The sequence below is a fragment of the Lissotriton vulgaris genome, chromosome 2_1, assembly GCF_964263255.1.
Source record: "Lissotriton vulgaris chromosome 2_1, aLisVul1.2, whole genome shotgun sequence".
NCBI lineage: Eukaryota > Metazoa > Chordata > Amphibia > Caudata > Salamandridae > Lissotriton > Lissotriton vulgaris.
In genome coordinates this window covers 1,456,843,613-1,456,870,022 of record NC_141687.1, presented here as the reverse complement: position 1 = coordinate 1,456,870,022, position 26,410 = coordinate 1,456,843,613, and the positions used below count along the sequence as shown (strand labels likewise).

Sequence of the window (26,410 nt, the reverse complement as noted above, 5' to 3'; positions counted from 1 at the left end):
CGGGAATTAGGAGTGCCACTTTAGTTTCCCCTGAAGAATTAGACAGATGGACAAAGGAGCTAGAGAAGGAGGCCACTCCCCAACCTAAAGCATTGGAAATATATAAATTGAGAATAGAAATAGAAGAAATGATGGCTGGAAACGTAGGAGTAGAGCGCCTAAGCTCGTATAACGAAGAAGAGTTGCTGTTTATCAGTAAAAATCTTACCCGGAGTGCTAGGTCGCTCCATGAAAAAATAATGGATACAGCAGAAGAAATGGGAATAGATGTTAGTCGCTCCAAAATCCTTCAGAAACCTTACAGAGTGGATTTTTCAGACAAAGACTTAGAAAGCCTGAATGTAATGGGAAAACAGGTCCAGGTAAAGGAATTGTTAAAACTCCTGCAGAAGTGGGGCGAAGTGGGAAAATGGAGAACCCGGTGGGCAAAGAAAAAGGAAAGCAGCAGGGCTGGGTCAGTGACTTCGGAATTTTTATTAAAGGAAGTAACACCAGCCGAAAAATTGTGCCCCATGAGGGAGGTCCCGGGAGGAAAATATGTTCATGTCCCTTGGTCCCGACAGGATATTGTGTCATTTACAAATGACTTCCCGAAATTACGGGAGAAGCCAGTTGACTGGTACAGGCAGGTAGAACGCTTCATAAAAGTTCAGAAATGTCTGCTGAAAGACCTGGATGGGTTTTTCGACATTGTGGTCCCTGTAGATTTATGGACCGAATGTAAGATAGAAATTGATTGGCCTAATGATGAATATCCCAGAGATGAGAAAACCGGAGCTCCCTCACCTGATGTAATGAGGAAATATGACCAGGTCATACAGTACCTTAAGAAAAAGGTTCCCGCAAAGGAAACAGATTGGACCCGAATAGACAGAACCACCCAAGAACGTGATGAAAATGTTCACTCCTATTATGAAAGGTTACTGCAAGTGTTTAAAACATACAGTGGTATCGACAATGTGGACCTGAAAGACATGACGCATTTCAGTTACAGATTTGTGCTAGGTTTAAGGCCTGAAATTTCCCAATGGATTAGAGACAATAAAATCAGTTGGCAGGGAGAACCAATAGATACTGTCCTGAAATATGCAAAATATTGCGAAGATGAAATCGAAAACAAAAGGAAGGCCCTCAAGGAGAAGGTAATGTGGGCACAGGTGAAATTAGCCGAACAGCAAGAAAAGCAGTTAAGTAAATTGACTTCTGATAATAATGCTCAGAATGCCACTGCTGGGGGAGGAGGGAAGCCCCGCACTAAAATGAGTAGAGAAGAAGCCATGAAGAAATTCCCGTGCCATGGGTGCGGCCAGATAGGGCATTGGAGAGACGAGTGTCCACACCTACAGGCCGGTAATGCCCCTGTAAATGGTTTAAATCCACAGGTGCCGAAAGAGGGGACGAGAAAGAACCAGCAACAGGTAAAATTACCCCCAGTGCCTCGCGCTCCTAGACAGAATTTTAAGAATCAGGGTCAGCAGAATGAAAGGGCGGAAGCATGGGAGGTCGAGAGTGAAAGAAACGCAGTCATTCCACAGTATTTGTTAAATGACACCTTCCTCTGTGAAGATCAAGATTGACGGGGCCTGAGGGGGGAGGATGGGGAGTGCGTGCTTGGCGCCTCCTTACCGGTAGACCAGACTGGACCATACATTGAAGGAAAGGTTGAAGGAAAAGATGTCACCTTTCTGTTGGACACTGGTGCTACCAGATCTACTGTAAGAACAGTGGATGTTCCTAACCTACCCCTCTCGGGAGAAGCAATCCAAGTAGTGGGAGTCTCAAATCAAATAATAAGTACTCCAGTAACAGAACCAATGGAAATTTCTATAGGAAATTTCAAGGAAATGCACAGATTTGTGGTCTGTGATTCCAGTCCCGTAAACCTGCTAGGGCGTGATTTGTTGTGCAAAATGCGTTGTACCATCTACTGCACACCAAATGGTGTCGAAATTCAGACCCCCGATGAAGATGGCCTATACAAACTGATGTTAGTTAGACAAGATGCTGATATTAAGACTTTGACAATTGAAGATTTACCTGAAGAGCTTCAGTTAAGAGTAGTACCAGAAGTGTGGGATTTCACAGGAAAAGATGTAGGCCTGATGGCAAATGTGGACCCCGTTAAAATAGCAATAAAAACGAATGCTCTATACCCCAAAACCAGACAGTATAAGATGAGTGCAGAAGTGAAAGCAGGAGTGGCGACTGAAATTACCCGGCTGCTCGAAGCCGAAATCATAGAAGAAGTGATGAGCAGCCCCTGTAACTCGCCTATCATTGGGATCAAAAAGCCTAGTGGGAAGTACAGGGTAGTGCAGGATCTGCGCAAGGTGAACCAAATTGTTGTACCTTGCTGTCCTATTGTACCCAACCCTGCAGTAATTCTTTATCAGATTCCCTGGAATGCAGAATGGTTCACTGTCATTGATCTGTGCCACGCATTCTTTTCCATCCCATTACATCCAGAAAGCAAATTCCTTTTCAGTTTTGAATTCGACAGCCATATCTATGTCTGGAATCGTGTCCCTCAGGGGTACACCGAGAGTCCATCGATTTTCAACCAGATATTAAAAAAGTGCCTTGAATCCCTAGTGCTGCCAAGAGAGTCTGTTCTGGTGCAGTACATAGATGACCTGTTAGTGGCATCTAAAACCCAAACTGACTGTGTCACTGACACCATTGCCTTGCTGAACCACCTAGGAAAGGGAGGACATAAAGTGTCGCCTGACAAATTGCAGTTTTGTAAGAACTCAGTGAAATATCTGGGGCACCAGATAGAAAAAGGAATCAGGAAAGTAACTACTGAAAGAATCAAAATAATTAGAGCAATGGAACTGCCCAAAACTCAGAAAGAAGTGAGAATGTTTCTAGGAGTTGTGGGTTACTGTAGACAATGGATTGTAGGATTTGCTGCACTGGCCCGGCCCCTGATAAACATGACCAAGAAAGGAGTAGAAGACCCCGTCAGCTGGGACAGTGAAAGCATGAATGCTTGGGTAACATTGAGAAATTGCCTATGTACCGCTCCTGCATTAGGTATGCCGGACTACTCTAAATCTTTTGAACTATTCTGTGACACCCGAGAAAATTGTGCTCTTTCAGTCCTGACTCAGGAGCACGGATTAGTTAGACGCCCAGTGGCCTATTTTTCGGGCACCCTGGATCCGGTGGCTGCTGGATTGCCGGGGTGTCTGAAGGCAGTTGCTGCTACTTGTGTCAGTCTGGAACAGAGTGAGAACATTGTCATGGGACATCACGTCACTGTATATGTTCCTCATTCTGTTGTAATCCTGCTAACTAGAACTAAGACCCAGTACCTCACACCTAGTCGGCTGACTAAGTATGAAAGAATCTTGATTGGTGCTGAAAACGTCACCATTTCCCGGTGCAATGTCCTAAACCCAGCGACACTGTTACCTGTCCCCCTGGATGTAGAATCAGAAGAAGAAGGGGACCATAATTGCATTGATCTGACTGAGTTCAGTACAAAGCCCCGTCCAGACATTCGTGAAATAGCATTACTTGATGGGGATGAGACAATGTTCGTGGATGGCTCATGTTTAAGACATGAGAATGGGGGCCTGAGTGCTGCCTATGCTGTGGTTACATTGACGAAGACCATAGAGGCATCATACCTAAGCGAGGTGAAATCTGCACAAGTGGCAGAGCTCATCGCGCTATCCAGAGCCTGTAAGAGGGGTAAGAACAAAAGAATAACTGTGTACACCGACAGCCAGTATTGTTACGGGGTTGTTCATGACTTCGGCCAGTTGTGGTTGCAAAGAGAATTCATGACTTCCTCCGGCACCCCTATCAGAAATGGAAAAGTGGTGCATAAATTACTGGAAGCTATCCAATTGCCCAAAGAATTGGCTGTGGTCAAGTGTGCGGCTCACAGATCAGGAAATGATGATGTGACCGCCGGTAATAGATACGCTGACCAAATGGCACAGTTTTGTGCCCGACATCACATGTCTCTCCAAATTGCATTGTGGAGTGGAAACAGCTGCCAACTTATGTTGTTTGAGAATGTGTCAACGTGGGAAGAACTAAAGGAGTTGCAACAGGCAACAGACAGGCAAGAGAAAGGCAGGTGGGCAGCAAATGAATGCAAGTTGAGAGAGGATGGTGTGGTGGTAAATCCGGCTGGGGTGCCCGTACTGCCTGATAGCTTGGTAGACCCCATGGTCAGAATGATACATGAACCAACACATATGGGAAGAGACGCTATGTGTCGGGTGTTTGAACAGGTGTTCTGTAACTCAAAATTCAAGAACCAGGCGGAAAGGTTTTGCCAGAGGTGCCTAGTGTGTCAGCAATTTAATGCAGGGAAAAGGACTGTAGTAAAACAGAGTACAATTGGGAAGGCAGTAGGTCCCTTTGTAAGAATGCAGGCAGACTTTGTAACCATGCCAAATTGCAAGGGATATAGGTATATCCTAGTCATAGTTTGTCTGTTCTCCAGGTGGGTGGAGGCTTACCCAGCAAAGAAAATTGATGCCCTAACTACAGCTAAGCTGTTGCTCAGGGAGTTGATACCTAGGTATGGAATCCCAGAGACTATCGAAACGGACCAAGGTGGGCATTTTGCCAACGATGTGCTAGAAGAACTCTGTAAAGCATTCAAAATGAAGAAAAGACTACATTGTGCCTACCGTCCAGAGGCTTCTGGAGTAGTGGAACAAATAAACGGCACCCTGAAGTCCAGGTTGGGGAAAATGTGTGATTCCACAAAAATGAACTGGATAGAGGCTTTACCCCTTGTGCTGATGAGTTTGAGAAGTATCCCGAACCGAAAGACTGGCCTGAGTCCCCATGAAGTGTTGATGGGAAGAGTGATGCGACAGGCATGGGTACCCGGACACAAACTGCTAAGTATTTCTGATGATATGGTGCTAGAATACTGCAAGCAGCTGGGTGACCAAGTGCGTTCTCTCTCTCAGCAGATTGGAGAGACAGAAGACGAGTGGCCAAAGACTCCAGCACACAACTTGCATCCAGGAGATTGGGTGGCGTTAAAGAAACACACCCGGAGCAGTTGCCTGAAGCCCAGGTGGGGAAAGCCACGACAAGTGATCCTCGTCACTACAACTGCTGTAAAGTGTGCGGGCGTACCGAAGTGGATCCACGCCAGCCACACCAAGCGGGTAGCTGGAGAAGACGCAACTGTAGCTGAAGGCAGCTCAGCTGATGAGGCTTCCGAAGAGGAGAGTCCGGAACTAGCTGACATCGAGCTGCCGAGCACAAGTCAAGGCATTGAATGGTATCCCGCCGACGACCCGGTTCATGATCCAATACGAACCCGGAAATATTCCTACTTAGACAGTGAGTGGGATAGTCCAGGTGAGTTAGAAATAGACGAAGCAGATCAGGTCAACGAGAATCACATCACACCTGATCAGGAAGTAGGCCAAGTAGGGTCAGATCAAGGCATCGAGACTCCTCCTGGAACTCCGGAGTCTGGAAAGGGACAGATAGTAATTAGAGCTGACGTTCATGCAGAAGAAAGCGAAGGGATCGAAGAGCATGAACAGGAACAGATAGAACTAGATCAAAGTGCTCAGACAGCGGAAACAACAGCAACCAAAAATAAAAAGAAAGTGCGATTTGAATCTGAGCAGGGTCAGAATAGGGACCAGGCAGAAGAAATAGATGAAAGACCTGGAACTAGTCAGTCAGGTAGGGAAACAGAAGTGCCACAACAAAAAGTAAAGAGAGTGCACGAAGAAGGCCAAGTTTCCTCAACTACTGGAAGGAAAGGAGGCAGAAGTGCACCCCGATACGTAAAAAGACTGAGGCTCAGACTAAAGACAGTCGCAGAAAACGACAAAGACCGAAAAAGGGCTCAAAGTGAAAGAAGGACAGCCCAAGGAAAATCGCTGAGAAAGAGCGACAGAATAAAGAATCAGAGCAAACGGTATCGAAGCCCTGAGTGGACTTACTATGTGTTGGAAGAAATAGACGAACCACACCACAGTGGCAACAGTGAAGACGAGTCCATTGCTGATCGGAGCTCTGACGAAGACCCTCCTTGAAAAAGCCCAGAAGTGAGCCTTGGGTGCAAAGAAACGAAGAGGGGCAGCGAAAGCCACCTGTAAGCTAGAATGTCTGATCCGAGTGTCTCTGGGAGATCCAGATGTGGGTGTCTAAAAACTTGCTGTAAAGTATGCTTATGTAGCGTAGCTGTGCTAATAATAATATGGATAGGACTAACAATCTTCTTACCGTTTATGATAAGTAAGAATCCTAACCTTTCCCCTACTGAACCTGAGGCAGTAGACGTAGGGGCTGACCCGACTGCAGAAACGCCACGAAGCTTAGAAAGACGCGACAAACTAGTAGGCTCGCCACACACACGACCTAACTTAGAAGCATCAGATGAGGATGGACTACATTTTCACACAATGAAAAACAGGACACACCTAAATGTTTTTGCTAACTTGTTAGTGCATTATGTAGAAGCTATGGAAATAGAAGATTGTTATGTCTGCATGAAGCTACCTACCTCAGTAGCTGAAGGTGTGACATATCACCACCTACCGTTAACCTATGGAATTTCCTGTAGTATTTTAGCTAGCTTGTTCTATAGAAGCACCTTGCAATACTATTATTCAAATGATGACGTAGTTTTTTCTGAACTTCCTGTTAGAAAACACTTGAACCGTGTACATACTACAAGTGACGTGACCCGTTATATGGGAGAATATTTTCTGACTATAGGTAATATAGATTTAAATGAAGCAAGAGAATCTAATCTGACCTGTTCTCTGCAAGAGCAGGAAAAGATGTTTATAAAGATGGCAGACAGAAGGAGAGAAAAGTTTCAAAAGAAAGCAAATGACGAAAAAGATAGAGTCCCTAGGTGGGCTGAGCACATGGATAACAACTCGCAAGGCGAAGCTAATCCTGCCTTGTTGCTGGATTTTGAACGAAAGGGGAAACTTTGTATCCATAGGGAAAAGACAGAGTACTATAACAATGTATTCATCGGTTCCAGCGAGTGTGAACATAATTACAAGGTAATTGGTGGTTGGGGTTTCAAAAATGGGTCAGAACCTGTGTTTCCCGGAATATATTATATATGTGGGAACAAGGCTTATTTCAAATTGCCGGATCACTGGTATGGAAGCTGCTACTTTGGCATTGTTTTCCCGAAAATATACCATGTGAATAATGCAGCTGGAAGCGATGAAAGAACTAATGGCTTAGTGCGTAGTAAGCGCGAAAGTGTAGGTGAAATTATAGGTGATATTTTCAGTGCACTGATACCTGGAATGGGGGTAGTTCTGAACACCCATAGAATCTGCAAATTGTCTACAGTAGTGGACCGGTTATCAACGGACACTGCTGCTGGATTCCTGATGGTCAATACCGAAATGGTTGCGATCAGATCAATGGTTTTACAAAACCGTCTTGCCCTTGATACCCTATTAGCAAAAGAGGGCGGGGTCTGTAGAATGCTGAAGGCGCAACATTGTTGCACTTACATTCCTGATAAAAGTGTCGAATTAAAACAATATGTGAAGAACATAACCAATTTGGAAAAGGAACTCAAACCATTGGTGGTTGACAGTGCCTGGACAAGACTGACTGGAGGTCTCTCCTCTATAGGTAGTTGGTTTGCTAACTTAGGTAGAAACCTGTTGTGGAAAATACTGATGCCAATAGTTGTGATAGGTATAATTATATTGATTATTTTTATCTGCTGCAAATGTCAGAAGTGTAAAAAGAAATACACAGTAAATCAGAGAGGGGTGAAAAGAAATATTGATGAACTGGAATTAGAAGAATTAAAGAATACTATCTACAAAAAGGCGAAAAATCACCACTCTCATAGAGAAGCTGAAAGAAAACTGAACAATAAATTCATTGAAATAGAAATGAGTGATGTGGATGAATGAGAAAAGTTGGCATCTGTTTCCATTATGTAGTGATGATAGTAAATATCATCAAAGAGGGGATTGATGGAGCAAGGATTTGCACGTGAAGCGCCTTGCCCCGTGCAAGAACCTCGCCAAAATGTATAATATTACTAAAATCATTGTTGTCGTTTATTACACGTTTTTTCCCAAACACGCGGGTGTCCCCGGATGCTTGCCTGTATGTCTTTTTCATATTAACGAAGCTTGCACTAAGAGAAACGGCTGCTTTGCTGAAATTCAGTTTGCGCATGCGTCGGTCATACCCATGTGATGTGACGCACTCGCATTCTGGAGGGAGTTCTGTGCACATGCGCACTATTATTAAAATGGCCGCTTGACTCTCACCACGCTCTCTGCTATTGCTGCTGCTTTTGCCTATCTATCTTTTCGCACTAAAACCTTAATGCTAGAGTTATTATAAAGTAAGGGTTGGATAAGATTTTTTCATGGTATACAGTGTGATCATTCTGGATGTGATATTAATTTGTTTTCGCTTACTTTTCATGTACCGCGGCTTTTGGGGCTGGGAGCTCTTAAGATACACCATATTTGAAGCGCCTCTGGGTTTTGCCATGTGACCTGGGAGAAACTCGACTGCGCAGAAGCTGAACCAAGCCAGCTGGCTCCTGAAGCAAAATGCGCCTGAGAACCCAGCACACAATATGGACAATCACCTTGAGTTTTACAGACTTTGTTGCAACCGTCTTATGCGCTCATATTTTCTGTTGTACTCTATGGATGGGAACGTGAACCCGGGGGGCGGGTATGCAAACCTGAATATTAATCTGGGAAAGCTGAATTTTAGGAGGTGGTAATGATCGCACCACCTCTCCTGACCAATCAAAATATGGGAAACTGTCACTTGCAACATTAGTGGGTGGTCTGAGGGACCCCAAAATGGTATAACTACTCTAGTTTGGCTTATGAAAATTGTCCGACTTGTCCGAGTAGCAGACCTGTCACTGACCCTACGATCTCAATAGGTGTTCAATCTGAAAGTGCTGCGGAGCACTTTGTCCATACTTTCCACAAGCTCCTAAGGGGTGGAAATTCCTAAGTGCTGGTGAAGCACTTTGCTGGGAGATTCGAAAATCCAATCGGGGTTTCTGGCGGATTACTTGCAGAAAGGGGTAACGCAGGCGTTGCTGTCCGGAGCTTTGGGTGTTGGTCGTTTCCCTGGGAGGCCCAGTCCTTTGACCCGAACCTGAGGGGTATCCTGTCCTGATCTGTCCGTGGGTTGTACCTGTTCGCATTCTGGTGTGCCTTTTCTGAGGGTCCTTGTCCCCGTCTTCCCAACTGACCCGTGGCCAGGGTTGGTCTCAAATCTGAATTAGGTAAATATTGCTTGTGGGTTTGCGTATTCTCTGTATCTTGTTTTCTCTCTCTCTCTCTTACGTATAATCTATTAAAGCATTCTACCTGTGATATTGCTCTATTGCCGTTGAAACATCCAGTATATGCGTCTGATTTAGTTGGGTTCCTTCTCTCCCCCCCTCCTTTAGGAGCTCATTGGCTTTGTCATAAATAATAGCATGTTCCCATTTTTCCCTTTCCTTTAGTGGTTTGCAGTGAATTTAGTAAGAATAGTCTTAAGTGATAAGGATAAGTACATGTTTTAGGTCCCTCCACAACTCTTGTCTTAGTATAAAATTGCAGTGATTAGTTCTATGCCCAACCCCACCTCTAGTTTTCCCATATATCTTAATGGTCGTGATTTTCTTCGTGCAAAGTTACCTATTGGTGTTGATATTAATGTTTGACATAGTGTTCTGCATATCGCTTATTGTCTTGGCATCTTCTTTTTGAATTTTTACATAAAGTGTTAAACTTCATCAGGTGTCTGTGGTCATTTTACAGAAAAGTGGATAAAATATATGGACGCAAAGAAATGTTTTAAGGTCCTGTCTACTATTTTCCCTTTTAGCTCTAGGTCCATCGTAAGTTTGTGCCTGCGGTAAGTCAGGTGCATGGTAAGCAGAGGTAATCCTGAAACCATTGATTACTCATAGTAGCGTGCTAGGATCTCACCCGGTTCACGAGAATCACTGATTGAAATCTAATGCACGCCGGGGCCCAGTGCGTGTAAGAAATTGGTGACCCGGGTGAACTGCGCGCTCTATCAGGAGTACCTAGACGAGGTTTCTCTCTCATGGCTGGGCAGGGTGCATCAGGAGTTCCAGGCTGCACCCTTCACGGAGGGAGAGATATTGGATGCCATTGATGCATTGGATGGCGCTAAAGCACCTGGGCTGGACGGGTTTTCGGGCTGTTTTTATAAAAAGTATAAGGATCTGTTGGTCCCTCAACTTATTGACGTTTTCCAGGAGGCAGTGGATAAGGGGATACTTCCGCCCACTCTTAGGGAAGCTGTCATTATCCTAATACCCAAACCTGGTAAAGACCATTTGAAATGCTCCTCATACAGACCCTTGTCACTATTGAACTTCGACAATAAATCTTTGCGAAGGCAATTGTCATCAGGCTCGCATTGATTATTGAGCAACACATCTCCCTGGCACAGTCTGGTTTTATTCCTCATAAAGCCACAACCCTGAACACACGCACACTGTTCACCATTCCTAATAGGTTTGAACCGACTCTACCGGCTGCAGCGGTGCTGTTGGATGCTGAAAAGGCATTCGATTCTCTGGAATGGTCTTTCCTATATACCACTATGCGCTCCCTGGGGATTGCTGAACGGTTTTTGGCGGTGATTAGATTGCTGTACACCCAGCCAACGGCCCGCATCCGCCTTAATGGCACACGGACTAGGGCATTCCCTCTTACCTATGGTACGCGGCAGGGATGCCCCCTGTTCCTCCTTCTATTTATACTGGTGCTAGATCCACTTGTGTGCCATTTACAGAGTAAACACAGCCACCGTGGCTTACAATTCAAGACAGGACCGTTGTTGCTCACACTCTATGCCGACGACCTAATATTGTATGTCCGGCGCCCTGACGAAAACTTGCAACCGCTGCTTGGCGAGGTTACTAGATATGGCACCCTGTCAGGCTTACACATAAATTGGGGTAAATCATAGGAGCTACCGTTGACTGATGTGGTGTGCGCTAGAACCGTGGATTACCCATAGTCTTGGTGTGATGATTCGGTTAAATATCTGGGTGTCCATATTCACAGGGACCGGGACCGGGACCGTGTCTTGCAATTGAACTATGGCCCAGCGGTCGACAGGCTCGAAAATAATATAGAGCGGTGGTTGTGACTCCCCCTGTCCATGGCAGGCCAAACAGCCATAATAAAGATGGTGGTGCTCCCACAGTTTTTGTATTTTTTTACAAACATCCCAATCCCTCTTTATAACAGTTTTTTCTCCAGATTGCGCACTTTGCTTGGGAGGTTGGTGTGGGGTGGGAAGCAGCCTCGGGTTAGCTGGGACACCTTGGTGCTACCATATGAGAGAGGGGGATTTGGCGTACCGAACTTGCACATCTACTATTTGGTTGCCCAGGCCAGTTTTGCTCGGCACTGGTATAACACGGATATCCGGATCCCATACTATCGGCCCGAGGCAAACCTGGCACTTCCGGATCCGCTTCACGCACTGCTGCCAAGCAGATTCCCTCGGGACCCGTAAGATATTCAAACGCTATCCACCACCAGATGGGCTTGGCGCAAGGTGGCGAAGGTGACTGGTGTGAGTGCCCTTTACTCTCACGTGTTACCCTTGGCCGGTAACAGCTGGATACCTATCCTGCAGGAAGCGCTCGTCAAACGTACACTAGCTAAATTCAGTTTACATACCTTTGGGGACTTGTTCCCTGGGAGGCACGTATTCTCGCGCACGGAGGACCCTAGATTACGGGAGGCCACAGTTTTAGACCACTTTTTGCTCGTGCGTGTGCAGAAGGCGCTCCGTGCTCACAATGAGAGCTACCCATTAGCGCCCACTGAGTTTCCTCTTCTAACTGGAGTTATTAGCGGGGGGACGGGAATCACCTGGTTGCTAGACTGTACAGGGGGCGATAGGGTTGCTGCCGAGCAGAAGCAGCCTCGGGTTAGCTGGGACACCTTGGTGCTACCATATGAGAGAGGGGGATTTGGCGTACCGAACTTGCACATCTACTATTTGGTTGCCCAGGCCAGTTTTGCTCGGCACTGGTATAACACGGATATCCGGATCCCATACTATCGGCACGAGGCAAACCTGGCACTTCCGGATCCGCTTCACGCACTGCTGCCAAGCGGGTTCCCTCGGGACCCGCAAGATATTCAAATGCTATCCACCACGAGCTGGGCTTGGCGCAAGGTGGGGAAGGTGACTGGTGTGAGTGCCCTTTACTCTCACGTGTTACCCTTGGCTGGTAAAAGCTGGATACCTATCCTGCAGGAAGCGCTCGTCAAACGAACACTAGCTAAATTCAGTTTACATACCTTTGGGGACTTGTTCCCAGGGAGGCATGTATTCTCACACACGGAGGACCCTAGATTCTGGGAGGCCACGGTTTTAGACCACTTTTTGCTCGTGCGTGTGCAGAAGGCGCTCTGTGCTCACAATGAGAGCTACCCATTAGCGCCCACTGAGTTTCCTCTTCTAACTGGAGTAATTAGCGGGGGAACGGGAATCAGCTGGTTGCTAGACAGTATAGGGGGGCGATAGGGTTGCTGCCGAGCAGAGGCACGGCGGTGAGAGCTGCCTGGGAGGGCGACCTTGGATATCCCTTAACTGATTTTCAATGACGGCGTTGCTGTGAGCAAACATGGAGGGTATCCCCGAATCATCGTCATAAATTGTTGTACTTCAAGTTTCTGAGGCGGCTATATCTCACCCCCAGTAAGTTACACCGCATTGACCCAGTGCGATCTGACACCTGCCCGAAATGTAGGGCTCCGCATGCGGACTTCGCCCACATGTTGTGGACATGCCCCAAGCTGGAAGTTTATTGGACATCCATTTTCAGCGAGTTGTCTAAGATGGTTGAACTGGACATAGCACCATCTCCTCTCCTTGCCCTATTGGGGCATGTCCATGACCTCTCTATAAGTCCAGGCGTCGCTTTGTTGCGATAGCGCTCTTGCTAGCCAAGCGTGAGGTGGCCATTAAGTGGGCGGGTAAAGCTAGCCCTACACTTCAGACATGGTTACACAGCATGACATACTGTAAGGCCACTAGTAAAACATATGCTCAATTGCAGCCGCCCGCTTCTAGACCGGTGGACATCTGGCAAACCTTGTTGTCATACCTACAGTGCTCACAGGAGCCCGACGATACACTATCACAGACATCACAAGCATTGTAGACTTTGAAGGACGTAAATGGGTGCTGCATTTGGATGTTAATTATGCAGTATAGGACCATTATGGGTGTGGTAGCCGCTGCATGTTTCTGGCAATTGCTGTATGGTCACCGTCAGTGTGGATGTCGCTGCATATCTTGAGCTATCTGTTGGACACGCCCTAGCCATTGGACACTGTCTTGCTATTTGCTATGTAACTTTTATACTATCACAGACCGGGTACACCATGATGCGGACCAACTGTCTTTTTCGGTGTTCGCTTTTGTATGTCATTTTTTCTTTTTGTGAAAAATGCAAATAAACAAATTATATAAAAAAAAGGATACAATTGCATCTCTCATCTCTTCCCATTCTATTGACATTCATGAATGAGTTCATCAGCAGGGCAATCCTCCTGATATAAGGGAGAAAATAATTCTCTCAAACCTGAGCTGGTTTTTAAGCTGTTAAATCAGTCCCGTCATCTTTTTAAAAGATGGACCACATTCCCCTCTTTTTTCTTCTCCTCTGACGAATCCTCCCCTTACCCTTTCCCAATCACTGCGTCCTTCTACTCCTCCCTTTCCACGTCTCTCCCTCCACAGCTTCAACTCACTGCCCTCCCTTGACTGCTCACGTGACTATCTGACTTACCTCTCTTTCTTTGCCCAATACGCCTCCTCCCAATTTCCCTTCCCCCACCCAGGACCTTTCTCTATCTAAACATGGTCCCAACAATACAGCCCCCAGGCAGGAGATATGTGCCTCTGTTCAAACCTTATGCACCTCGTGCAACCTTCCCCCCTCTCTGCTCCTACTCTTTCCAGCTTCTGTCCTTTGTCCTCAGCCCTCATATGCCCTTGCCCTTTGTTCCCCACCCTGTTTTTCTGTGAACCTTAGACAGACTTCCTTTCCTCTCTATGGTTGTCTCTTCCCTTATCCTCACTCCCTCTCGTCCCCTACCCCCCACTACTTTCTCTCGCCTTTCACTCCTCCCCTAATTGTATTGCTGATTGTCTTACTTAATGTTTACTTGTTGATTCTCTTCTAGTATATTGTTGAACCACATTGTTGCACTTCCTGTCGTCTCTCCTATTGTCTCCTACCGCATCCTCCCTCTATTTATGTCTCTCCTCCCTCCTCTCTAAATGTTTTGAGACTGAACTATTTTGTCTGATGCCCAATGGAGCTACTTGGTTTAGCTATAGGGGAGATGGGCCTTGGACTCCCTCCTTGGTCGTCACCTAACCAGTCGGTCTTTAGGCAGACTTCTTTTCGTCTCTCCTTATTGTGTCTTCCCTAGGTCCTATCCTCTCTCCCCTGAATCTCTCCCCTTGCCTTCTACTCTGCCTACCCCCTGTCCTTTGTGCCCTTTGACAAAGCACTCCTTCTCCCCTTGTTGGGGAAAGATCCAATATTTATACTCTGGAATCTCAGCGAACCCGCTGAGTGAGTCCACTGCGCCAAGGGAGCCACTCCCACTTGAGGTATGGTATGGCACCCCTTGCCAAAGCACTCCCTCTCCCCTTTTTGGGGAAGGATCCAGTATGTAGACCTTGGAGTCTCAGAGACCTCTCTGAGAGAGTCCACTGCGTAAAGGGAGCCTCTCGCAATAGAGATAGGAAAGGGATTTCACTTCCCCTGGGATCACAGCTTACTGGACTTTGGACGTTGCCTTGACTCGTCTACCGGTTTGTGTCCCCATCACCTTTCCCCTCTTCTCCACTTGTTGTGACTCTCACCCTCCCCTGCCTTCCTCTTTCCCACCTTCATTATCTGTCTATTTCCCCTACTCCAACCCCCCTGAATCTCTCACCGTACCTTCTTTTCCCTTTACGTATTTGTGCTTATTGTTTATCTGAACCTTACAAGTAACTATGTTGCCATGCTCTAAGAACTATGTAACCTTTGTAACGATGTAACCTGCAACTGTGATCTGATGCTAATGTAAAGCGCTCTGATACCTCCGGGTCTAGCCAGCGCTATATAAAACTTTTAAAATAAATAAATAAATAAATAAACAACCTTCTAGAACCGGGTACCATCTTTTAACCGCATCGCTGCTGCAGCGATTTTTGCGCTACGCGGCTTTTTTCACTTTTCCGCGTTACATGACGAGCTCAGCTCGTCATCAGCACACGCCACCCGTGGGTGATGACGAGCTGAGCTCGTCACCAGCATCGAAGGGGTTCAAGAGCTGGCCAAAGTTAACTCCTCCCAAAGCTTGTTCTTAAGTTCTGACTTCCTATTATTGATAGTTACTTTGTAAGCCACCCTACACTCTCTAACTTGCTTCCCATCACGTGGTTAAAAAAATAATTGGTCAGGAAGTGTCTTATGTGCCCTGGTACAGCTGCTATCAAACCAGCAGCAGGTGATGGGCCAGACCCAGGCTGAGTCGAAAGGGCCTTATTGATATAGCGTCAAACCTTCTCATACACCAGCAACATAATATACCAAGGAGCCTCTTCATTGGGGCAAGTCTGTATCTCTAAGCTACAGTAGTTTACTAACTTCTTGGTAAACATCGTGGAGGAGATATTTTCCCATTTCAGTCCGTGCACATGATCGATGGTCTTAGCTTGGGACTAAAAGAGCTGGAAAAATTCAACTGGATCAGTTTTCCATCAAAAACTGGCGACCATCAGTTCGTCTCTTCCCAGACTAGGCGACTAGGATCTAAAAATAACTTGCCCTGATAAAATCTGACTAGATTTCTAGAGCCCTGATATACATTACTGGTTATAAAGTGCACTTCGTATAATAAATCAACTTTATTAGAATGTAATTATCATGTGTGCAAGCACTGGTGGCAAGGTCCCTGTCTGCCAGGCATGCCATGCCAGCCATGTGTGCACCAAATACGGCAACATGGAAACACCCTGGCTGTTTTATAATTAATTCTTTGCAGCCATCTGTAAGTCATGATCTATTTTCCTTTCTACGCGATTTTATACTTATGTTGCTAACAACAATAATTGCTGTTCCTTACCTCCCTTGTGGCAATTCTTCATCGTTCTTTTGCCAGCGAACTGTAGGCAGAGGGTCCCCCGCTACCTCGCAGTGGAAATTGACAGTGTCCTCCGCAAGTACCACTTGATTAGTTGGCCTTTTAACAAACGAAGGACGCTCTGCAAACAAGAGGACAAGAACACGGGTGAGGATTACAGGTGCACGCCCATTCCCAACATTAAAATATATTATCCTCAGATATCACTGGGAGTTAAAATTCTGAATTGCACTGAGTGTGTCATGCTGAACCAGCAGAAGGTCTTCTGATGTTTCTACTGCCATGACGCGAGGATTTGCTGTTATTCCAGGCACACTTATTCCAGCATTCCCGCGGTCTGCAGGCACCTCAGTACACGTGCCCCTTCAGCACCAAGAAAGTAAGTGATGAATTTAACTTGATGGCGCTTTTGTGCATCTGGATAGTGTTCTCTAAGATAGGCATTAATTTGACCAATGAATTTGACCTGATTCACAGATTTCCTCTGTGACTTCAAACATGAAACAGTTCATATAATACAAATGTCTGTTTTTACCATCTTCTGTTTCCCGTCGTACCACCTAACTTTAATCACAAGAATCTAATCCCTTATTTCAAAACATTGTTTCATTCTTTCACTAAAATTTAACCAGCTATTGTAATCTCGTCTCGTTACCGGTTTTCACAGGCCGTTTTTAGCAGTGGAAGCCCAGATACAAAGTTCCACTGATGATTCCATAACCTCATCGCCCTCCCCTTTGGATCAGCGTCGGAGAAGCCTTTGCGGACCACTTTTCATACTCCAGGGTCATACACATAAGACCCTGAGTGAATATCAAAAAATAGCGTTTCAAACTAGGGATTCTTGAAGTGGTTGGACAAAAGAGACACTGACTGGCTGGAAGTTGAGGACTAAACATAGGCTGATGCAAGACAAAGTCAGTGGTGACATGATGCAACAGTACAAGAAGGAGAAAGCTGGACTGGATACAAAGACACATGAAGGAGTCACAAGTTGAAGGATGGAAAAAATGTTTGAAGACATAACAAGCTGATAACCTGGTACAGCAAACCCTCCTTCCAGCTGAGACGCCCTCCCACTAACTTAATACAGCGCTGCTCTGCTGTACACGCTGTGACTCGCTCCTCCTCACGGATAGAGTGGTCGCTCCCTGTGCTCCTGGCTGCAACCTGGTATCGTAGCGCTGCTCTGCTGAAGGATCTCTTTCATACCTGCAATTGTTTTCGCCTGCTGTGTGCCTTGGCTAGCGCTTTGCCTAATTAGCGCTCTAGATATTCAATTTGGCTGTTTATTTACATTGTCTGCGCGTTTGCCAATAGCGCTCCGCTCTGCTCCTCCCCCCGCCTCCATTTTGTTTATTTGTTGTCCTCCTCGTGTGCCCGACCCGCCTCCCAGCTGAGACGCCCTCGCCCCTCCCCCTCCACTATCCATATATGACAGCTCCTCCCGCGCGCAGCGTTCACGCGCAGCGTCCGCGCCCAATCCGCGCCGAAGGTGCGCCAAAGGTAAGCCCGTCTACGCCCGTCCGCGCCTGGACCGCGCCCAGCGCCAGGCCCCCTGGCCACCGTCCCTCCCAGCCCCCCCGCATTACCTACGATGCCGCCACCCTCCTAGCCCTTAACCCCGGTCGCGCCCCCAACTGCGTCCAAGCCGCCCCTGGACACACCCATGGACCTTTCTCTTGCTACTCCTGCAAATTCATCGGCACCGACAACATCTCCGCTACGACCACAACACAGATTCCCGACCCCAACCACCTACAATGCATCCTTCTCAACACCCGATCGGTCCACAGACACGCCATTGACCTATGGAATCTACTAGACACCATCTCTCCAGACGTCGCCTTCCTAACAGAAACATGGATGAACGCTTCCTCCGCCCCAGACATCACCATTGCCATCCCTGAAGACTATAAGATCACACGCAAGGACCGCACCGACCACACAGGAGGAGGAATCGCTATCGTCCATAAGAAATCAATCCGCATCTCAACCAGCTCTGACACCAACCTCGCTAACTCCGAACACCTTCACTTCCAGATCCACATCGACCCCAAGACCACACTCAGAGGCACCCTCCTCTACAGACCACCAGGACCCGCGCAAAATTCAGTGAAGACATCACGGACTTCATCACCCCACACGCGCTCCCCTCCAAAGACTACATCCTTCTGGGAGACCTAAACTTTCACCTTGAAAAGATCAACGACCGCAACACCGCCACCCTCTTAGACAACCTCGCCAACCTCGGACTTAAACAACTAGTCACTTCCCCCACCCACATCGCAGGTCACACACTCGACCCCATCTTCACCTCCAGCAATCATGTCTCCTTCAGCCACACTACAGATCTCCTCTGGACTGACCACAGCTGCGTTCACTTCACCTACAACAAACCAAAACCCACCAACCACCTCCAACCAACTCTGCAAAGAAACTGGAACAAAATCACCACGGACCAGATCTCTGCATCGCTCCTTCTAAACACCCCAGCCCACTCTTCTAACGCAAACGAAGCCGCCGCCAACCTCACCCTATGGTTATCCAACACCGCCGACACCTTGGCACCACTGAAAAAACGCCAAAGCAAACCTGGCAGCAAAAAGGCCTCATGGTTCAACGATGATCTTAAGAAGTCCAAGAAACTCTGCCGCTCCCTTGAAAAGGCCTGGAAAAAAGACCCAAACACCAGCACCAGGGACGCCTTCAAAAACGCCACCCGCACTCACCACCAACTAATCCGAAAGGCCAAGAAAATAGCATTCAAGGATCGACTTGACAACAACGCCCACAACAGCAAGGAACTTTTCAACATCGTCAAGGAATTTTCCAATCCCTCGGCCAACTCCAACGACATCACCCCCTCTCAAGCCCTCTGCGACTCCCTAGCCTCATTCTTCCACAACAAGATTGCAGACATCCACAACAGCTTCGACAACCAACCCGGAAACCAACCCACCCTACCATCTGCTGAACACTCTCCCCCCTTGAACACCCTCAACGACTGGAACCCAATCTCCACTGAGGACACAATCCGCCTGATGAATTCCATCCACTCAGGATCCCCCACAGACCCATGTCCTCACCACATCTTCAACAAAGCAGACTCCGTCATAGCACCGCACCTCCGAGACGTCATCAACTGCTCCTTCAACTCCGCCACCTTCCCGGAAGACTGGAAACACGCTGAACTCACCGCCCTTCTGAAAAAACCCACAGCGGACCCCACCGAACTCAAAAATTACCGCCCCATCTCGCTCCTTCCATTCCCGGCCCAAGTCATCGAGAAAGCTGTCAACAACCAGCTCGCCGCCTTCCTCGAAGCCAACAAATCCCTCGACTCCTCACAATCTGGCTTCCGAGCAAAACACAGCACTGAGACCGCCCTCATCGCAGCAACAGACGACATTCGAACTCTACTGGACAATGGAGACACAGTCGCCCTCATCCTACTCGACCTCTCTGCAGCATTCGACACAGTCTGCCACAGCACCCTTTTACAACGCCTCAATAACATCGGAATCCAAGGAAAAGCACTTGAATGGATCACCTCGTTCCTCACCGGAAGAACCCAGAGAGTCCGCCTCCCACCATTCAAGTCCGAGGCCACTGAAGTCATCTGTGGCGTACCACAAGGATCCTCACTCAGCCCCACCCTCTTCAACGTATACATGAGCCCCCTCGCGGCCATCGCCCGCCAACACAACCTCAACATCATCTCTTACGCTGATGACACTCAACTAATCCTTTCTCTCACCAATGACCCCAGCACCGCCAAAACTAACCTACACGAAGGAATGAAAGAAGTTGCCGAATGGATGAAACAAAGCCGTCTGAAACTGAACTCAGACAAAACTGAAGTCCTCATCTTAGGTACATCCCCCTCTGCATGGGACGACTCCTGGTGGCCGGAAGCCCTCGGAAAAGCACCCATCCCGACAGACCACGCACGGAACCTAGGCGTCATCCTGGATTCTTCACTCTCAATGAACAGACAAGTCAGCGCTGTATCCTCTTCCTGCTTCAACATTCTTCGCATGCTCAGAAAAACATTTCGCTGGATCCCCACCGAAACAAGGAAAACAGTCACCCATGCTCTGGTCACAAGCCGACTGGACTACGGAAACACCCTCTACGCAGGCACTACCGCTAAACTCCAGAAAAAACTCCAACGAATCCAAAACGCCTCAGCCAGGATCATATTAGACATCCCACGCAATGAACACATCTCTGGTCACCTTAAAGACCTCCACTGGCTGCCCGTCAATAAGAGGATCACTTTCCGACTGCTAACCCACGCACACAAATCACTCCACGACATCGGACCAGAATGCCTCAACTCACGACTGTCCTTCTACACCCCCTCCCGCCATCTACGTTCTTCCAGCCAAGCCCTCGCCACTGTACCTCGCATCAACAAGACCACCATGGGAGGCAGATCCTTCTCATACCTGGCTGCTAAAACATGGAACTCACTCCCCGCTTACCTTCGCCTTACCCAGAACCACCTTGCATTCAGAAAGCAACTTAAAACGTGGATATTTGACAAGTAATCCTCCTCCCCTTTCTAAGCGCCTTGAAACCCTCTGGGTATGTAGTGCGCTATACAAATTCTCTGACTTGACTTGACTTGACAAGTGGAAGACAGCGTAATTAAACCATATAGGGGAAAGGTATACATGATGTAGGGTTAGATTTGATAAGGAGACAGGAAACACAAAATAGCCTTTGTAAATGATCGTGCACAAAGAGGGGAAGATCGGCCTACAATGGGTTTAGGCGAGATAAAAATAAACAAGCATTGTCATAGCCAATAGGTCTCGTCTTTGAGACTTTATAAGTGTTTATCAATTGTAAGCACATTATCCTATTAACAATCCGGTCATTCCCCGAATTAAAAGTAAGACATTTTCAACACAGTCACTGGGCAAGTGATGCATTATCTATGTATGAAAGCATTGCGCTTAATAAAAAGTATGAATATACGTTTTGACTAAAGTAAACAAGCAAAAAGCAATGCAATTTTGCTCCATAGTAGTTTTTAAGCTTGGATTGCTGCTGTTTGCATTTTTTTTAAGACAGCAAATAATGTGATGTTTAACATTGTGTTGTAATCTATGTTGCTACGTAAAAAATAAAGTTTGAGCTGCCAGGTATCCACACTTTTAAATAGCCCTTTAAAAAATGTCACAGTTATTTATTTTCCACCCTGTTGGACTACATCCTAGGGCTGGTGGTACTGTGTTATGGTGGAATTAGCTGTGTAGCAATGTGTAACTTGTTTGTAAACTCCGATCGGAAATACAATGCACCAGTACAAAAATGTAGAAATATTTTCTGTCATGGACGTTTGGAGCCTGTCTGCCATGTGTGAATTGGAGAGGCTAAAATGAGATGCCAAGCAAAATCAACCCAGCTTGTCCTATCTTAATTAATAAGGCTCACACAAAAGCTTGGTAATGTACAGCATTCTGTCATGAAGATTTCATTTTATAAGCACTCCCACAAGAGCGGGGGGGCGGGGGGGGAGGAAAGAACAAAGGAATGACCGAAGGAAGGCATAAGGTAAGAAAGGAGCAGATATGGGGCGGAAGGCAAAGAGGAGGGAAGGAAGGCTGAGAGGGAAATAAGGAAGTTTAGAATGAGGGGAAGGAATGAGAGGGGAAGGAAAGAGTGTAGGAAGTTATGAAGAAAGGAAGAAGCGGTGAAGGAGGCAGAGGAGAAGGGAAACAAGGAAGCAGAGAAAAAGAGATTGGATTAAGGAAGGAAGGAAAGTAAGGATGAAAGAGGAAAAAATCCTGGAAGAAATATAGAAAGGAAAATAACAAGGAAAAAAGCCTGGATGGAAAGCTGTAAGATAGAAAGCAATGAAGAAAGAAAGAAAGAAAGAAAGAAAGAAAGAAAGAAAGAAAGAAAGAAAGAAAGAAAGAAAGAAAGAAAGAAAGAAAGAAAGGAAATAGTGGGGAGAAAAAAGACTGGAAGAAATGAAGGGTGGAAAGAAGGGAAAACGGAAGGACAACGTTTAGAGTTTCATCACAAGAAGGTACAAAGAGAAAGAAAACCCTTAGATAGACCTTCTAAGCATAAACAATGCAAATGGATGCCTGTTTATTCGTTTCCAACTGTAGGTTGCAAATTGCATCTATTTTTACCATTTCATCCGGAGTCAAACCGGGTCTTAGTATGCCTATCAGCGTGTCTTTTAGAAACAGAGGCCTGTCTCACTCACTCACTCACTCACTCGCTCACTCGCTCACTCAGACGCACACATACATTTCCACAGCTTAAGGCAACATTCCGCCCAACTGACCGTAGTTATTGTTGTGAACACATTAGTACAAAAGCTCCACATGTTTCCATTTGTGCTGTGCAGTCTCTATGACTTTTTCCTGAACCAAACGAAGTCTAAGCCAAAGCGTGATTAGAGCAGGAACATAAGCATCGTGGTATTTGAGAATCCCCCTGGCTCAATAATTTTATATTAAGAATGTTCTTGCAAGCCTTTTTCTGGCGCTGCATGTCCAAATTATTTGTCCATCAAGCTAATGCAATACAATTATTACTTTCCAATCTTTCCTTCACAATGATAATTAAAAAATATATGAATTTGTTTTTTATTGCCCTCAATACCACTTTGTAGCCATTTCACAGCACTAGTTAGTGGAAGAGAGAATATGATTGATGGTCTACATCCAATAGTGAAGCAAGCCCAAACTAGTGCTGTGCCTGACATGCTTCTGCACACAGCCCCAGGGAAGCAGACTTTGTGAAACAAGTATTGTGGGAGAAGGGGCGTATGGCCACATCCAATTGGGCAGAATTCCGGTGGCTCAAAGGAAGACATAAAAGTGCGCAAATATGTCTGTTTTATTTTTATTGTAAGAGTGTGAGCAGCTGCACACACTTGAATCCAGCTTGGAGGGTTCACACCACGCAAGTAACGTGGCGGGAGGGGTGAAGGATGCAACAGGTGCAAGGGGTAGTGGGAGGGGCTGCAATGCCTCATGGCTCCATGGAAACATGCATTGGCATAGCCAATAGATCTCGCATTTGGGACCTTATAAGTGTTTAGCCATGCAACAGTTTGTGATGTTGCACCAAGGATATTCTGCTACATATACTGTAACTGTACAATAACTGTCCACATTGAACATCAGACCCTACCATTCAAAGTACTTTTCGAGGGCCTCACCATCATAGCTGGTGCAGTTATATACAATCCCCCAGGACAACAAACCAGCCTCGGCGCCAAACTATTGAATCAACTGCTACCACTCTGTCTAAAAAACAACAACTACATGGTTGTTGGCGACTTCAACATCCACTATGAGAAAACGGATGCCCCAGGAACCTCCCAGCTGGAATACGACATGGGAATTCTCCAACTAAGACAGTGGATAATGGGCCCCACGCATTTAGCTGGGCACACCCTAGACCTACTATTTACCAACATCGAATCCACCGAGATAAGAGAAGTCCTCCCCCTATCCTGGTCAGACCACTCCCTGATATCTTTCTCATTTAACCTCCCCGGTAAACCTCTGAAGCCCAAAACAGCCCCTCTCCTCTCCAATAGAGCCTGGAGACTAACTAATGAATAAAATTTTGAGAAATATTTTCGAGAGATGAACGTCACACTACCGGACGATTCCCCTGTCTGTAACGACGTCGCCCTATTAGACGCCGGAATATGGCAAACATTAGACAAACTAGCCCCCATGCGGGAATCCAGAAAAAAAACCATAACCACCAGGAATTTGGGAATCATCATGGATGACGCCCTGTCCATGAAGGATCACGTCCGATCCCTCTGGGGCAAGGGTTTTGCCATATTAAAACTTCTCGCGAGGATATTTCCCTGGATACCCCTGGACTGCAAACGCTCAGTCACACAGGCCCTACTGGTCAGCCGCCTAGACTATGGCAATGCACTATTCGAAGGGATGAATGAACAGTTATTCTCCCGCCTACAGGTCTTGCAAAACCAGGTGGCCAAACTGGTCTGCAATAAAGGCAAACGAGACTCGGCATCGGAATGCTTAAAGTAACTCCACTGGCTCCCGATGCGCCAGAGGGCTGCCTTCAAACTGCTTAGCCATGCGCACAGAGCTCTACATAAAACTGGCCCCACAATTCTTCAAGGGAAGATCGATTTCTATGTTCCCAATAGGAATCTACGGTCAAGTCAATCAGCTCTGGCCAAAACCAAACGAATCTATAAAGTCAGAACAGGCGGTCGCTCCTTTTACTACCTGGGAGCTAAAAGGTGGAATGACCTGCCTACCGACCTAAGACACACCACGAACTACCTTCAATTTCGAAAAAAACTGAATGCACACCTCTTCCCCAAAGCGTAACCTTTCAGCATATGCCTTCAGTAGTCCCTCCTGGTTCACAGCGCCGTGATATCCCTAGGGATGAGTGTCGCGCTCTACAAATACCGCAAATAAAATAAAATAAATAAAAACATAACTAAATACTTATAGGGTCCAAAAAGCGAGACCTATTGGCTATGCCAATGCTTGTTTTTTTGTTGCTGTTTTGTTTAAGATGCCAGATCTACAATAGCTGGACATGGTTTTTGTTAACAGTTTTTTGCATCAAATAAGCTTGTTTTCATTGCTCTGAATGTTGTTTACATTCTGGTTGTAGGAAGCAGTCATTTCCGGGGGTGTGGGGGGCTGCCTAGCTGTGCGCCAAACTTTGCAAATGAGAAAAAGCCTGGTGCAGGCACAATTTACAAGTGTGGAGTGAGTGAGCCCCAGGCAGCATGACTCACCCAAACAGAAGTTCATGCACTGCACCTGCATACTCAGAATGGTTTAAGGAAACTCAACCCACTCCCCCCCAGGCATCGAACACATATTTAACAAGAAACTCTGAGAAGAGCCTGCCTGCCGCACTGACGGCTGGTTGTGTGTGTGCCTTTTGAAAGCGTACACTGACGGCTGGTGGTGTGTGTGCCTGGTGAAAACGTGCCCTGACGGCTGGTGGTGTGTGTGCCCGGTGAAAGCGTGCACTCACGGCTGGTGGTGTGTGTGCCTGGTGGAAGCGTGCACTGACGGCTAGTGGTGTGTGTGCCTGGTGGAAGCGTCACACTACCGGACGATTCCCCTGTCTTTAACGACTTAGCCCTATTAGACGCCGGAATACGGCAAACATTAGACAAACTAGCCCCCATGCGGGAATCCAGAAAAAAAAACATAACCGAGAAATGGTATACCCCCCACCTAAAAAAATCTTAAAAAGGAATGCCAAAAAAATGAACATCTATGGAGACAGACGAAAGACAGTGAAGCAAGACTAAACTATGTCCACAAACGGAAGCAACATATATTGTGGCCATTAAAGATGCAAAGAAGGTCTATTTTACCCAACGCATTCAAGAAAACAGTAACTCAGCAAAAGAACTGTTCAGAATAGTGAAGGAGCTTAGTAAACCATCCAGCACCTCACAAACCCTCACCCCCTCGACTGAAGCTTGCAAGCGTATCAGCACCTTCTTTTCTGATAAAATCAAGAAAATATATTCCACCTTCACCCCCAGAATACCCTCAGCACCCCAGACAACCATTGCAAGACTGCCATGTCATCAGAAAGATCCAAAGACCAATCAGACTCAGGCAATGCACCCTGCCTAACCAGTTTTGAACCACTCTCTGTAGATGAAGTCTTAGCAGTCTTGAACACAATCAAATCTGGATCCCCCTCGGACCCCTGTCCCCACTTTGTGTTCTCAAAAATCGCACCTACGCTCTGCCCCCTGATCACCCAACTCTACAATAAATTGTTAGTCACTGCCACCTTCCCTGAGACCTGGAAGCATGCTTCCGTGACCCCCCTCCTAAAGAAAGTGGGATCTGATATTCTCAATCCAGAGAACTACAGACCTATCCAAAGCCTTGGAGAAATTGGTCAACGTACAACTGACTAGGTATCTAGAAAACAACTCTCTTCTGGATCCCTGCCAGACTGGTTTTAGAGCTAACAACAGTACCAAGGCAACATTGCTGGCAGTGTCGGACAGTATCAGATCCTCCACCGATCAAGGTGGAGCAGTGGCACTGATACTGCTTGACCTGTCAGCGGTGTTTGACACAGTATCCCACGACTGCCTGCTGAACACACTCCTGAGCAAGGGAGTTCAATCTACAGCACTGAACTGGATTCAATCTTTTTTAAGCAATCGCACCCAGAAAGTGCATATGGGCCAGTTCCACTCAAAACCCAACCCCATC

The 26,410-nt window shown here is 46.6% G+C and overlaps 1 protein-coding gene across 1 annotated transcript in view; it reads right to left on the bottom strand.

Moving 5' to 3' along the window:
• LOC147732751 (roundabout homolog 2-like) overlaps positions 1-26,410 on the bottom strand; it is a 1,033,034-nt gene that overhangs the window by 694,977 nt on the left and 311,647 nt on the right. Inside the window, exon 5 of the mRNA XM_086957318.1 lies at positions 16,152-16,290. Within this exon, the coding sequence (XP_086813444.1) occupies positions 16,152-16,290 (139 nt within the window). The remainder of the gene's footprint in view (positions 1-16,151; positions 16,291-26,410) is intronic.